Consider the following 15,055-nt stretch of genomic DNA (forward strand, 5'->3'; position numbering starts at 1 on the left):
AAAGTGGTATAAAGGTGATACCTTTATTGGCTAACTAATATAATCATAGCAAGCTTTCAGAACATTTTAGCTCCTTTTTCAAGCTGATATTTGGCTCTGAACTATTAGGCTGTATCTGTGCTATAAAACCAGAGGTTCTGAATGCATGGCTGTCCACAAGGACATAAAGGAGTGATTTGCATGTTTCCACCCATAATGCCTCATATGAGAGTTAAAATATAATTTTTGGTATTAAAGGGGTTCCAAACACTTTTTTTTCAGTTCAGTTGTTTTAAGATTGTTCACCATAAACAAAGACTTTTTTCAAATGCTTTCCAACTTTTATTTTTTACCATTTTCCCAAAATGTAAATTTAAAGTTCCTGTCTCTAGTGTCTCAGTCTGGCAGCTCAGTGATCCACGAGCATCTGAACTGTTACAATTTGCCCCATTTAGTTGATACAATTAGTTGATATATTTTTTAGCAGTGGAATATTGGCAACTATTGTATCAATTTTAACAGTTGCCTTTAATGAAACTCAGCAGGGACAACTGTTTCAACTTAATGTATCAATTTAAAACAGTTAAAGAGTCGACGACCCTCCCCTCCCAGAGCTGCTTTAAAAGGTAAAACTTTATACTTCAATTATAAAATGGTCACAAATAGAAAGTAATTGGGAAAAAGTCTTTATGACCCCTTTAAGGTAGTGAAGCATGAGGCATGTAAATACCTACATGCTGTAGGCCAGTGATGCCTATAAGCAACATGTTGTTCACCAACCACTTGGACTTTGCTCTCAGTGGACACAAAGCAGATTCTAATCCTTGGATTCCTGGTTTGGAGCCAAGCTTTAGATTTATATAAACAGGAGTACTGCCAGACAGAGCCTTCTGTAGGCTGCCAGTCCACATACCAAATAGTTAATCACACCCCTTATTTGGCACCCCAGGAACATTTTTCATGCTTGTGTTGCTCCCCAACTCGTTTTACATTTGAATGTGGCTCATGGGTAAAAAAGGTTGGGGATCCCTGCTGCAGGCAAACAGATTATATTGCATGGAAACTGGCCTATATGTGACAAGCCGGTAGAACCGTGGCTTTGTAAATCCTGAGCAGTCATGCAGTGATACTAAGATTTAAAATGTGTTTAGCATATTGCTTACGTAAAATACATGCTTTGCAGGCTCTAAAACACCCATGCCTCTTATGTGGGAAGAGTTAATGGCCCGTGTTCACTAGGGAATTCCATTAAGATTATCAATAGACACGACATAATTCTGCATCATCCAATGAGTAGGTAAAAATACAATAAGATGGAAATGTGCATATGTTACTATGTTGGCCACAATTTATACAAAAGTCACAGTTTTGTAACTACATCTTGAAAATATTTTGGAAGTATCTCTGATAACAGTACAATGTATTTGTTGTGTGAATTAAAGGGGAATTCTGTTTTCTCATAGCTGTATGAAAACATTCCATGATTCAACTTCCTTCTTCCTTACTTGGCAAGGTCTGAGTTTTACATAATTTATGAGCAGCTAGACAACTTTTTATTGAGAATGTACATAGGACTTTCTGGTGCAGGATTTATAGCAGGTCATCAGAATGAAAAATCCCTGATGTAGCTTACCATACACTAGATTTACAGCAGGGCAGCCAAGTTCATCATATTGCTGTAAAAGGTCTGATTTTGCATTTTTATTTCACTATACATAACATTACTAATCATATCAAAACAATACATAAAATCTGGATGAGGCGTTGCATTTATGTTTATTACCCACTGCCATGTCACTCTGAAAATAAATATAGCATAAAACATATAACATAAAATCTGATACTGCTGAAAAGAGGAAGCCTGTGGTATATGACTACTTTATAGCCTTTTATTTGTTATATATCTAGTTCTGATCTGTATTTTGATTATTTGTTGTGGTGACATTTATAATCAGGCATACAATCAGAATTGCTTATTAGCTGGACAAAGTATCTTATGAGAATAAATACATTTCAACTTTATGTGTCAATATTACTCTTTACTAGAAAAAAAAATACTATAATATGTGTACTTTAAAGGAAAACTATACCCCTGAACATAGTAGGTCTCTATACAAACATATTGCATAAAAATGCTCATAAGGTTAAACCCTGCTTCATGTAAATAAACCATTTTCATAATAATTTACTATTATTTGTAGTATGTGTCATTGGGTAATCCTAAATAGAAAATTGCCATTTTCAGAAATAAGGGCAGCGCCCTGGCATCCTACAATTCATGGGGCACACAAACAAACCATACTTGTTAGGTTACATGACCCAATTAATGGACAAAATTTTGTCTTTTACTTCCACACTTCTTCATGTTACAGTTAGAGCTGCAGTTTTTCTGGTCAGGTGATCTCAGCACAGATACTGTCATGAACTGGTGGTTCAAGGCAAGAGATATAAAAGGGCAATATTAACTTGAAGATTCTTTAATATGCCACTTAATAATGATATAAACTATGTGTTGCTTAAGTATTCATTTTGGGAGTATAGATGTCCTTTAACCACTGAAGCAATATATTAAAAAAAAGTCTTTATTACATTATTATATCACATGGCTTTTTATCTGGAAAGGTGCAGCGTTTGAGCTTGACAAAAGGCAGCACCTTTCCAGATAAAAAGCCATGTGATGCTAATAAAGGCTTTTTAATATTTTCCTTTGGTGCTGTCTTTCACCAACAATATATATTGCTATGAACAATTTTAGGTCCAGTATACACAGATTTCTAAAAACGAAAAGGTATATTTGACTGGTCTCTCTTAGAATGCATAATGGATGATTACTAATATAGGTGTTTAATTTTGCCAGTGCAGTTGTCCATAGTAATCAATTAGCAAGTAATAATGATATTATCTGCTATGATTTAAGACAGGGCTTACTGGAGGCCCACAGACTGGCTGTGGCCCTCCAAGATATTTATGTGGCCCTCATGTAGCTGTGTGTGACAACATCATTTTAAAATAATCTGACCTACAAACATGTCAATTAAAAGGGCCAATACTTGGATAAAAAATTGGACAGGGCTTAGATATGTTTGGTTGCTATGGCCAACTGCACTGGTTTAATTTAACACCTATGCTAGTATATCAGACCCAGCAAGTTCTAATCTGGTTAAAGGTTTTATCATAGGGATGGGATGACGTTACATTACACAGTGTAGTGTACTATGTCTTTTTCTATTCTAAGATCTGTCACTGGATTGTCACTAAGAACAAATCCTTGACAATTTTAGCATCTATGTGCAACACAGTCACTGACTAATAATCCCAAGAGTATCCAGGTAATATTACATTCCTGAGCATGCATGTTGTGATTATATAACTATCATAACAACAATAATAATCATCCTCGACATGCTGCTCTTGCAACATCAAGGGATTCCTTTGAACTTACGTAACCATATTATGTACTTAACAAAACAAAATTCACACATAGCAGGCATTTATTTTCTTGTGTCTGGAAGCTAGGGCCAGGTTTAAACACAGTATCATAAGTGTGTGTCACATTAGGCTTGTTTCTGTTCTTATTAAATGTTTGTAAGCAGATTTTTTTTATTAGTATAATTATCATTGTCATTATGTCCTAACAAGCTACAAAGAGTTGTTCATTATAACAACCTAGACATGTCACCAAAAAAGTCTGAGGAAAGGGCCCTGCTTATATGAGCGTACAAAATGTTTATACCTGGGCAATTCTCAAAAGATCACTCACTATGGAGCAATGATACATGTCTCAATCTTTACCTTGGACAGATATATTCTAGTTGATACTTCTGTGTGTGTGTGTGTATAGTGTATGGATTTCAGGTAGCGGGATGTTGGTCTCCTGGGGCAGACCAGAATGTACTCTTGCTCAGACACCCACAAAATGACACAAGTCCCAAAATAGGGTACAACTGACTCGCAGGCAGTTTTATTAAAGAAAAGAAAAACAGAAAATAACAAAACCTAGGCGAACTTGGCAATATCTAATACAGAAAATAACTCTCTGTATAAAGGGTGAGGCCTAGTGCCTGGCCCCTACAAACAAAACATAGTTTTTAGAAAAAATTCACACTGTTCCCAACAGGTTCTCTGACTTGTTTGCAGCTCCTACTTCCCCAGGCATAGACAATCAGACTCTCCAACTGAAGTCCTATTTACCAGGGATCAGCCTCTTTTGCACAACTGCATGCTAATTAAGCTTAACTGCAAACTCAGGTCTGAATATAGAATGGAGGGCCGTCCTACTCTCCCTCCAGTCGCTCCATTGACCCATTATCCAGCTCTCTAAAGCCAGCAAACAAAATGTTGCATTTACCTGCTATAATAACCATACCACCCAACTGTCCTGTTTTTTCGCGGGACAGTCCTGATTTTGACAGCTCAACCCGCAGTCCCGGGTTTGTTACCAACTTTCTCTTTGATCTCCTGCACTGAAAAGTCAGGAAAAAATACAAAGTTTCTACTTAATAGGCTTTTGGCAGAGAGCTTTTGTAACAATGTAAAATAAGCAAAGAAACAATTGTAATAATCTAAGATAAGTAGGTCTCTTGGGAGAATTTAGAGAAAGATGAATTATAGGGCAATTTATCTTTATTAGCAAAACTGTAATAACACATAAAAACCACAGAAATGTGTTCAAACTTTCATAACCTGGCAAATTTTGTAAAATGGACATGGTAATTAGGGGGTGTGACCACCAAATGGGCAGGGTTAAAAATGGCATTGTTGGGAGGTATACAATAACACACATTTCCCCTGGAGCTAGTGCCTTTGATGTTTCATCATTGGTGAAATATACGCACCATCAACTATCTGCCCAGCACTTCTCTTACAATATATATATGTGTGTATATATATATATATATATATATATATATATATATATATATATATATATATATATATATATATATATATATATATATATAGTCATATGGTACACCGGCACTCACCCTCACTGGATCAAATCCCGGGTGCTCCTCAAAAGGAAATAGATAAATGTAGTCAGGAGCACTCACGGGTATAGTGATTAAGAAGTATCTTTTTATTAGAGTATTACAAACTCTCCCACATCAACGCGTTTCGGTTCTCTCTGAACCGTCGTCAGGATATATATATATATACACACACAATTCACTAAACTCCCGGTTATTGATATATAAATTCATTAAAGCATTACTACAAATATGATAACATTGTACTGAGTATTTATTGTTTTTGCTTTTCACAGGGAGGAGTTTGCCGGTTGCGTCTCACCTTGCCTTCAGAAGCAAGCTTGCAGCCAAAGCAGGATGAAATTAAGAAAAGCACTTCTATAAATGTAAGGAAAACTCATGGTATTTCTTGTGTTAAGATAAAGCACTTTCTTAAAATTGCTCTGAAAATACTGGTTGTATAAGATTTAAATAAGCATCAAGAATGCCATAATTTTCTCTTCCATTAGCATATAGTTTCAGTAGAATCTGCCCTTTAAATCCTCCTATTGGGAGAGTTTTGAACTGGTAATTCAATAAAAACCTAAATCAGTTCCGTACAAAAGCATATTAATATAAGTATATTTCTCTAATGTTGTTGGAAACTTTAGGTCAGTGGATGCACTTACGGTATATGACCACCAAGCCCTCTTGCATTCAGGGTGGGTCACTGTTGGATCTTAAAAAATGTTAGCAGAGATTATTTTTATGCTATCTACAGACAGACTTGTTTTCACATCTGATTTCAGGTCCAAGCTTGTACATAAGCCCTTGCTGGCAGGCAGTTCATATTGATCAATGCACTCTATAGGGTAAATGATGGGATTCTGTGTGTTTAAAATAGGTAAAAACTTAGATATTGAAAAAACAGGTACAGGTAGAGATTTTCCGTAGCATTGCATTTAAACATGGTGATATTTTGAAAATCTACAGCACAGCTGCAAAATTACCCAAACATCAGATAGAACACTGTAACATACAGGGACTGATCGTCCCTATTAATTCCTTTTTAATCATTGCCTATGCAGGCATCTTTTAAAAATGCCTGGATATGCAACAATTTTATTTGCCTTATTCAGGTATTTCTCTCCTTTGTTCTTTGGACTTTGGATTGCACAGCTTCCCATTTCCCCCAGAGCAAACCTCTGTGAAATGAGCACTTTTAGTACCAGGCTGGGCACACACAATCTTTTGTTTTATGTTGGCATCAAACTAAATATTTACATTTCTTTTGTGTTTTCATCCTGCTAAATATTTTGTTTTATGGAATTATTTATGATTGTTGGCATGTAGTATTGTTTGTGTAGCGATTACACAGACTTTGTAGGTAAACACAGATTTCCTTACGTGAAAAGTAAAGTAAATAACATTGTATAATACACAAAAGCTATGAATATCTTGTAAATTATATCCTTATAAACGGTGAGTTCTGATGTCATCAGTTATAAACGGTGAGTTCTGATGTCATTTCTGTCACATGACTCACTGAAATTTGTGTATTATAATAAATAAAGTACCCCCAGTTGTAAAATATGAGGATATTATAAGTTACCTCGGAGTTCCATGACCTGTATAAAAACACTCGGCCTTCGGCCTCGTTTTTATATGGTCATGAAACTCCTCTGTAACTTATAATATCCTTATATTTTACAAGAGGGGGTACTTTATTCACTATATTATATGAACATCTGTATTAGATTTGTCAGGTTTAAACTGAAATGTGCCCCTGAAGTTAAAAGGAGCCAGTGTTTTCCAGGGCTTGTGCTTGGATGTGCACTGCTTCAGTCTGCTAATTACCCGTTTATATTTGAATGTAGCACAATATTTATCCAGCACAGTGGGGTGTGTAAGAGTTATGAGATTTGTGTGATTTATGATAGCAGTTGCCATGATTTCCACCCACTGATGACTGTTAAACAGGCCTGATTTTGAGCAAAGGCCAAGTAGAACTAGATTTAGAGAGGCAACCCCTTTGGGGGTAGAAAGCGAACGCTGCTGTAAAAAAATTATATTACTGTCTGTTATCTGTTTTGTTATCTTATGTTTTCCTGTACAAAGCTAAAGTAATAATTTGTGTGTGTGTATATGCAAAAGCTTAAAACCTTTTTGCTTTACATATTTGTCTCTTGGCATCCAGGTCACATACTCTGTTTGTGGAGTGCACCTATATATATATATATACACAGTGACATTCCGATTTTAAGTATCCAGATTTTCAGTTTTCCCACATTTTTTTTGTTTGTGACCCCACCAATTTATAATACTTTACCATGGGTGCATTTTAAGTAATGTTTTCCTGGCGCTTACTTTTCTGAGCACCGGAGTGGGGCGCATCACTAGCGCAGAGAGTGCAATTGAAAATTAATTAAAAATCAATTAAAAATCTGAATTTAAGTTACCACTTATTTCTGACAGAGACAGAGACCTTGCACATGCCCCACACAGTGTAACATTAATGCTGCACTGATAAACTCCTGTTATTAACCCAGTACATGTTGTATTTCAGTAAAACAGACTTTAACAAATTTCCCTGATTTAAAATTTTGTCAGAATTTACATAATTTTTTCCTGGTCCCCTGAAAAACATAAAATGGGGGTTCTCCTGCATATGTGTATGTAGAGAGAGAGAGAGGCATAGTCCACGTATGACTAATTGTCCATAGAAAATACAAAAAAAAGCTGCAATTTCCAGTTATTGAGAGAGAGGTTTAAATCCCTTTTATAGCTTCAGCATGTTCAGTGTAGACTAAAAAGGCAAGGCTACATACATGTGGGTGATTTTAAGCACTTGAAATATACATTTACAATTCATTGCGTTTGGCAACCATTGAATGCACTCCCCAGTGACCAGTGTTGGACTCGCCCATCGGGATACCAGGAAAACTCCCGGTGGGCCCAGGGGTCAGTGGGTCTCTTCCTTCTAACCATTTGGACTATTTCATGGTCATTCCCTATTTCTTTATGAGAACAAAGAGGCTTAATAATGGAAGAATAGAGTATAGTATGTAGAGAAAAGAGACTAGGAGAATAAAGAGGTTGAGTGAGGAGAGGAGGTATAGTGGTTAGGAATGTAAGGTTTTCTGGTGGGCCCCTGGCATCCCAGTCCAACACTGGCAGTGACAGCATATATTTAATGCAGGGAATGGATTTTGGACTCGAGAAAAGATACGGCACTTGTATGAGACAGATTTGGACACAAAATGCAATGCGATTACAATTCATGTGACATATGTTGCCCATGTATTCTGCGTTTCACTGGCTGATTGGTATACTGGTTCATTCTATCCCACTTTCATGTTCATTCTGATAACTATTCATTTGAAACGTATTAATTAAATTACTAATTCACACTTATTATGAATTATTAAGCAATATTTATTAATGAGTTCATATAATTACTAACATACTAACACATTCTATTTACCTTTGCACAGCAGACAGCCATGCTTTCCTTCGAAATACCCCGTTTGACTTCATGTTTTTCTTTCTTTCCCATTCTATCATTACAATTTTTACTCATGTACAATAACAGAGAACTTCTTCTTCATCCTTTCTACCTTACGATACAGAACACACTGTATTTTATTCTAATGGTTCTAGCAGATGGATCTATCTGAAGCTTTCTGATATTGAAATACATATTGTTTGTGAAATTGTCTAGTTTCTAATCTCCTTAATCACATTTTTGTGTACTGTTGATTGGTGCCTTTTTAGGATAGTGGCCGACGGGGAGATTTGTTGCTCAGGATTATTTATGGGTGACTGTGGGTGACACATATCTCCCAAAAATGCCTCTCCATTGGAAATAACTGAAATTGCCGGAAGTAAAACTGACTGATCACTTAGTCGCCTGAAGTTTCTTCCAGAGGCAACTACAGGTGAATTTGGAATAACTTAGTGATGCGTTGATTTCACCACTGGTAATTTCAATTATTTCTAATGGAGAGGCATTTTTAGGAGATTTGTCGCTGTCATGCATTGTTATCTCAGGCGCCAAATCTGCCTGTCGACCATTGCCCTTAATGTGAGCCTAAGGTAAACTCTGTTTGCTCTTCTGCTATTATGCACAGATTCTAGCAATCAAGTGGATCCTTATAGTCCCTCTATTACAGAGTATTCCTCTTAGTAATCATTTGCAAACACTCTGCTCATTAAATATTTTTTAGGATCTCCTTTTCAGCCCTTTGCCACTAATGTGGAACACTTGTTTTATGTTTTATTCAAGCCCCCTACTTTCTCATTTGAGATCACTCCCTGGATCTTTCTGATTCCCTTAGTTATGAAAATGGGGACTAAGTGATGAAATAGAAGGAATGCCATCAAAGATTCTATTAGATTGGACTGGATTTCTAACAACAGAACAGAACACTACTTCTTGCTCTGCAGCTGGATTCCACTGATTGGTTATCAGACAGCAACCAATCAGTAACTTGAGGGGGGCTCATGGGTAATAACTGTTTGCTCATGATTCTGAGCTGCATGCTAAATTGCAAACACATTGAACAGGTATGTCCCACGTGGCCATACACAGGCAGATTAAAACTGCCAATAACGGTCTTTTAGACCAATTCAACATTTTATCTGCCAGTGTATGGGGGCTTCTGACAGGTTTCTCCAAACAATATCTGTCTGCGCCCAGTCTCTTTGTTGTAATCCATTCGTTCAGCCCTAGGGCCGAACGTTCGGATTAACCCAATATTGCCCTGCCGTTGGCGGGCATATCGGACACAGATCCGCTCATTTGGCGGCCTCGCCAAACGAGCGGATCTTATTGTTTATGGCCACCTTAACTCAGAGAAAGCGGAAAAGCAGGAAGTTATGATCTGTTATGTTAGATATCCGCTCACTCCAGCCGTTTTACATTACATTTTTGGCTAATTAACTATATTATTAACATATTTTATTTTGCACAGCCTAGCTATTTACCCAGTTTTTTATTTTTACACTGAACTGTTCTTTTAACATTCAGCTGCTGTTTCACATAACATCTTCATTATGACCTATCACTTGAGGGCAGACTCACATGATATTGTGATGATACTAAATGACTTGTGAAAATTGTTTTCTTCAGAAACTGGATTGAGGCAGTTGCTGACCATATTAAAGATTAGAGAAATCCTGAACTCATGCTCATCTGCCAGTGTAACTTGAATTTGGACCAGCTTGTTGAACCAGTGGCATCAGAGCCCTTCATTTAATTTATTATTGAATCGTATTATTGGATATATCTGAGATTGTTGGGTTCCAATTCAACTATTATGCCTTGGTTTACAAACAAATACATTGGTAAACTGCATGTTCCCATATGGCTGTGGTCCACAAAATTTGTCACCCTCTTCTTGAACAAGGGTAGAGAGAAATCAGCATTAATACATGTATAGAAGCATTCATGGAGTTATTAAATTAGTGGAGCCACCAGCTAAAAGGGGGAAAATGTTTGCACGGGAATAAGTATAGGGGAATCTTATGGGAAAGCTCTTTTTGTTGCATATGTCCTTCCTATGTCAAGAGTTACATATCTACCAAAGTTCCAGATTTGAGCTTTTAACTATTTTATGGACCTAAAGTTCCATTTAAGTTTTGAGAATCACAAAATGTTTAGCATATCGGGTTTATCTTTATACCAAACATGCAGGATCTGTATTGTAAAGTGTAAAAACCCAGGTAAATCTGTCAAAATGATATATCCCCTCAAAGCCCTTCCCTTGTATGGGTGGGGTGGTCACAGTTGACCGCTGCTGTTTTAGGATATTCCGGTTGCATGGGTTATTGCTCTAGTGAAAATTGTCCCACTAAATGGGTTGCACACCTGAACTCACTTGTACACCAGTAACAATGAGTCATAATGTTAGCAGCAGTTTTCTTATAGTTTATGGCCAATGTTATAAAAACAAAATTCAGATCACAGTGGTTTAAGATCCTATTTGAACCCCCTTATTAACCGTAGAATACTTTAGACTACGTTTTTTGGACTATAGCATGTTTGATCAACACTAAATATGACAATGCATTTTTAGAGGGAATCTTCTGTGCAGCTTGCCCATAGCAATTCTTGTTCGAATAAATCACAAGTGATCTAGCAAGCATTTTCTCTGTGGCTCCTGGTAAAGATGGTTCAATTTCCCAAAATGCCATCTCCTTAAGAGTCAAATCAAGAGTGAGTTTATCGTCATTTCATCTATATACGTTTGTACAGTACACAGTGAAACAAAACAACATCCCTCTAGGTCCATGGTGCTACATAGAACATAGATGTACCGGACAACAGACAAAGTGCAAGTGCAAAAATATGCAACTCCTGCAAGACACGACAGCACAGTACAGGGACAGGACAATACAGTGCACACTCAGCAGATGTAATATGTTAAGTAAATAATGCTGAACGTCAGACATGATGGGTGTATCATTGTGATATGACAGTTGCAAGAACATGATAAAGAACATGATGAAGTGCAGATGTGCTCATAGAGAACAATTGTATCGAATGGCTACTTATTTATACAATGGTGTACAGTGGCTGTGTAACGTTGTGGTATATAGTAAGGTCAGATGGAGTGTGTGTGAGAGAGATCTGTCCGGTCCCTGAGTATTCAGGAGCCTTATGGCTTGGAGGAAGAAACTGTTACACAGTCTTTTAGTGAGGGCCCTAATGCTCCGGTACCTTTTTCCAAATGGCAGGAGTGTGAACAGTGAGTGTGAGGGGTGTGTTGGATCAGCCACAATGCTGGTGGCTTTACGGATGCAGCGAGTGGTGTAAATGTCCATGATGGACATGATGAGACACCTATGATCTTCTCTGCTGTATTCACTATCCTCTGTAGGGTCTTGCGCTCCATGACAGTGCAGTTCCCAGCCCAAGCAGTGATATAGCTGCTCAGGATAGTCTAGAATAGAGAGTTAATGAGAGTTTAACTCTCGTTAAACAGGAGAGGAAACAACTTCTTAGCAAGTATAAATATGTAATTTCATGAAAACTGGATATTTTTTGTAACAGACAATTGCCCAGCACTAATCAAATATAATTAAGACAATGAAAGGGAATATATAGGAAACAAAAATACTACACTAGAAGAAACATTCTTCCTTTTTAAAGAATAGAATCAAGTATTACAAACAGGCTTAATACAATATTGCCATTACTTTTCATGTTGGTCGTTGTAATGTATCAAGGTTGAGGACATGTAAGGTTGGCTAAAGGTGGAGATGGAATTATTTATGCCCGATTCTTATCAGGAGTTTCAGTAACCTTAACACCCACATCAAAGAGGAAGCTGTAGATATTTCAACATACAGTATGCCATCTGTTTTACAGTAATTACTCCTTAACAATCCACAAATATAAGATTGGTTATGACCGAAAGGGGCGTCTGAACAGGGCTATGATTTGGGGCCCCATTCTATTCCACTATTAATACAGTTTCTTTCTGAGAGGTGGATAGGTTTTGCCTCACAAATGCACTACTGCTCAGTTGTAAGCTGTAACGGTGTGGCCCACCCTGCTACTTCTGTTTTTCCTAACACTGCTGGGGCCTTGGCTCTGCATGACACTTGTACGTAAATATGCTTTGCACCAAATCACAAAGTTAAAATATGCTGTCATGTATGTTGGGAGTTGTAGCTCTTGGTTTCACAAAATACTTCTTTTTTGTGAAAAGTGATTTAAAAGTATACTTTAACAACAAAATAATGTTGCTTGAAAGTGACAGCTTAAAGGGGTGGTTCACCTTTAAGTTAACTTTTAGTGTGTTATAGAGTTGCTAATTCTAAGCATTTTTTTATTTGGTCATCATTTTTTAATTTTTTTATAGCACTGACCCCATCTAAAAAACAAATGGCTACAAATTATCTATCTATCTATCTATCTATCTATCTATCTATCTATCTATCTATCTATCTATCTATCTATCTATCTCTATCAATTCTTTAGCTATACATTTGGGCAGCCCTGCTGTGTTTTGAAGTGGTGCCACAAGAGTGCCAAATGAAGTGCTGAGAAATGTTACATTCGTATCATTTAAAAAGCAGATTGTTAGGGTTAGGAACTTGAAATCTAAGTGGGAGTCATTTATAAACACTCAGCAAATTTGCCCATGAGCAGTTACCTGCAGCTGCCTGAATAAAGCCAAGCATTGATTGGTTGTTATGGATTAGTGCTGCACCTAGGGGCACATTTATCAAAAAGACCCACCGAAATTAAGTCGAAGTTTTTTTTTTGGCGGAATAGGTCCATTTTCGATCTAACAGATCCGTATTCGGCCAAATTCGAATCGTTCGGATCGAAGGAATAGCGCATTTGATCGAATCCGATTCAAAGTTTTTCCCAAAAAACTGCGATTTTTCAAAGTCCACCAATTGACTTCAAATAGATTCTAGGAAGTCCCCCCATAGATTAAAACAGCAATTCAGGCAGATTTTAGATGGCAAATGATTGAAGTCAAATTTTTAAAGAGACAATAGATGATATTGAACCGAATTTGGACTATTCCCCAGTTGAAGTACACACAAAATTCACCTCGACCTTTGATAAATCTGCCCCCTAGTATTGATAAATGAGCCCCACTGGCTTATGACATGACTGCTACTGCAGATTGTGAGTCTGGTTCTTTATGCACCATAGCTGGGAAAGGGCATCTCAGCAAATGCAGAAATAAATACATTGCGTATATCTGCTCCATAGCAGGATACAAATATCTCCAATGTGGATAAGAATTAAATCCTACTAAAGACAGTATTTATGAACAGTCTGCATTTCAACAAACATTAAAAAATGGCTGAATGAGATGGATTGTGCTGTATCTCAATTTATATTACATAAGAGCATGACATGATTTTCATACCTATACAAGCAGCTGACTGACAGTCTCATGCCTTCATACAGTCACAGAACTAACTAAACAGACTAACATCTAAATTAACAGTAGTTTGTGTGTTATCCCTTTTACATTTTAAGAAGATCATTTGCACTTCAAGGAAATTTAGCTAATGTTGTTCTGTACCCAATAAACCGTGATGAATTAGAGTAATCCCTTCGTTTGGGGTCTGGGATGCATGGAGGTATGTACAGAGTTATTTTTTGTTGTTGTTTTTCTTTACTAATGAAGTTTTACTATTATTGCATTCTTTTACAGCCCCATAACTTTATAGCATTCAGTTTGCAATTGAAACACAAAAACAGCCAGCTTTTTGTATACAAAGAATACACCAAATTCAGGATTTAGTGTGAGATTAGGCTGAATCCCAGCATTTATTCCAGGATTCAGATTTCGCCAATTTGCAAATAAAGGGTCTGATTCAGTTTGGTATTCAGTAAAATCTTGTAGTGTGTACTGTAGGGTTTTTATCGGAATCCAAATACTATGAATTTAGATTCCTTTGTGTGGTGATGCTCAATATTGAAAAGTACAGTATTACAGTTCTTGAGATATAAAAATAATGATCGAATCTACGTGTATATTTAATTTTTAGTAAAGAAATGTATCTTCGTGACATCAGTAAGTGTAGCCCCAGGAGACAAAATTAAAATATACAATATAGAACTGTGTTCTATGCTGAAGGAGTAACCCTATATCGACCATGCCAACGCCTTAGACTAACTGTGTATAAATAATAAACAAGTCAGATGTATAGTAATCATCTAAAGAATAGAATACTCAACAGTTATATTGTGGAACCATCTGTTGCCTTTTTAACATGCTTAAAGATATATATATATATATATATATATATATATATATATATATATATATATATATATATATATATATATATATATTCCTGTTTTTTCCGTATACTCAAATATTTATGAACTTGCACATGCAATTCTATATTTTTTCATATTATGCTGTCAGCAGGTAACCTTTGTCTAACAGGTGTATTATAAGAATTTTAATGGGGTTAGTCCAGATTATTAGTCTCTTAACATCTGAACAAATACTATTTATTCTTAACAAATTCCATTATATTTAAAGAGGACTCATTTATGAAGCCAGTGCTAAGTGCAAATGTGGATGACACATTGGTGCAATTTAAATTTAACAGACAGTTGCCTTCATTCAACCCAAATTAGCTGT

At 36.5% G+C, this 15,055-nt stretch overlaps 1 protein-coding gene across 2 annotated transcripts in view; it reads left to right on the forward strand.

The window, feature by feature from the left end:
- The window catches only part of LOC108712935 (myocardial zonula adherens protein), a 73,383-nt gene that overhangs the window by 15,419 nt on the left and 42,909 nt on the right, over positions 1-15,055 (forward strand). For both annotated transcript variants that reach the window (XM_018255474.2, XM_018255475.2), the window contains exon 2: positions 5,243-5,332. In XM_018255474.2, the coding sequence (XP_018110963.1) occupies positions 5,243-5,332 (90 nt within the window). The remainder of the gene's footprint in view (positions 1-5,242; positions 5,333-15,055) is intronic.

Source organism: Xenopus laevis, chromosome 3S (genome assembly GCF_017654675.1).
Source record: "Xenopus laevis strain J_2021 chromosome 3S, Xenopus_laevis_v10.1, whole genome shotgun sequence".
In the NCBI taxonomy this organism is placed as follows: Eukaryota; Metazoa; Chordata; class Amphibia; order Anura; family Pipidae; genus Xenopus; species Xenopus laevis.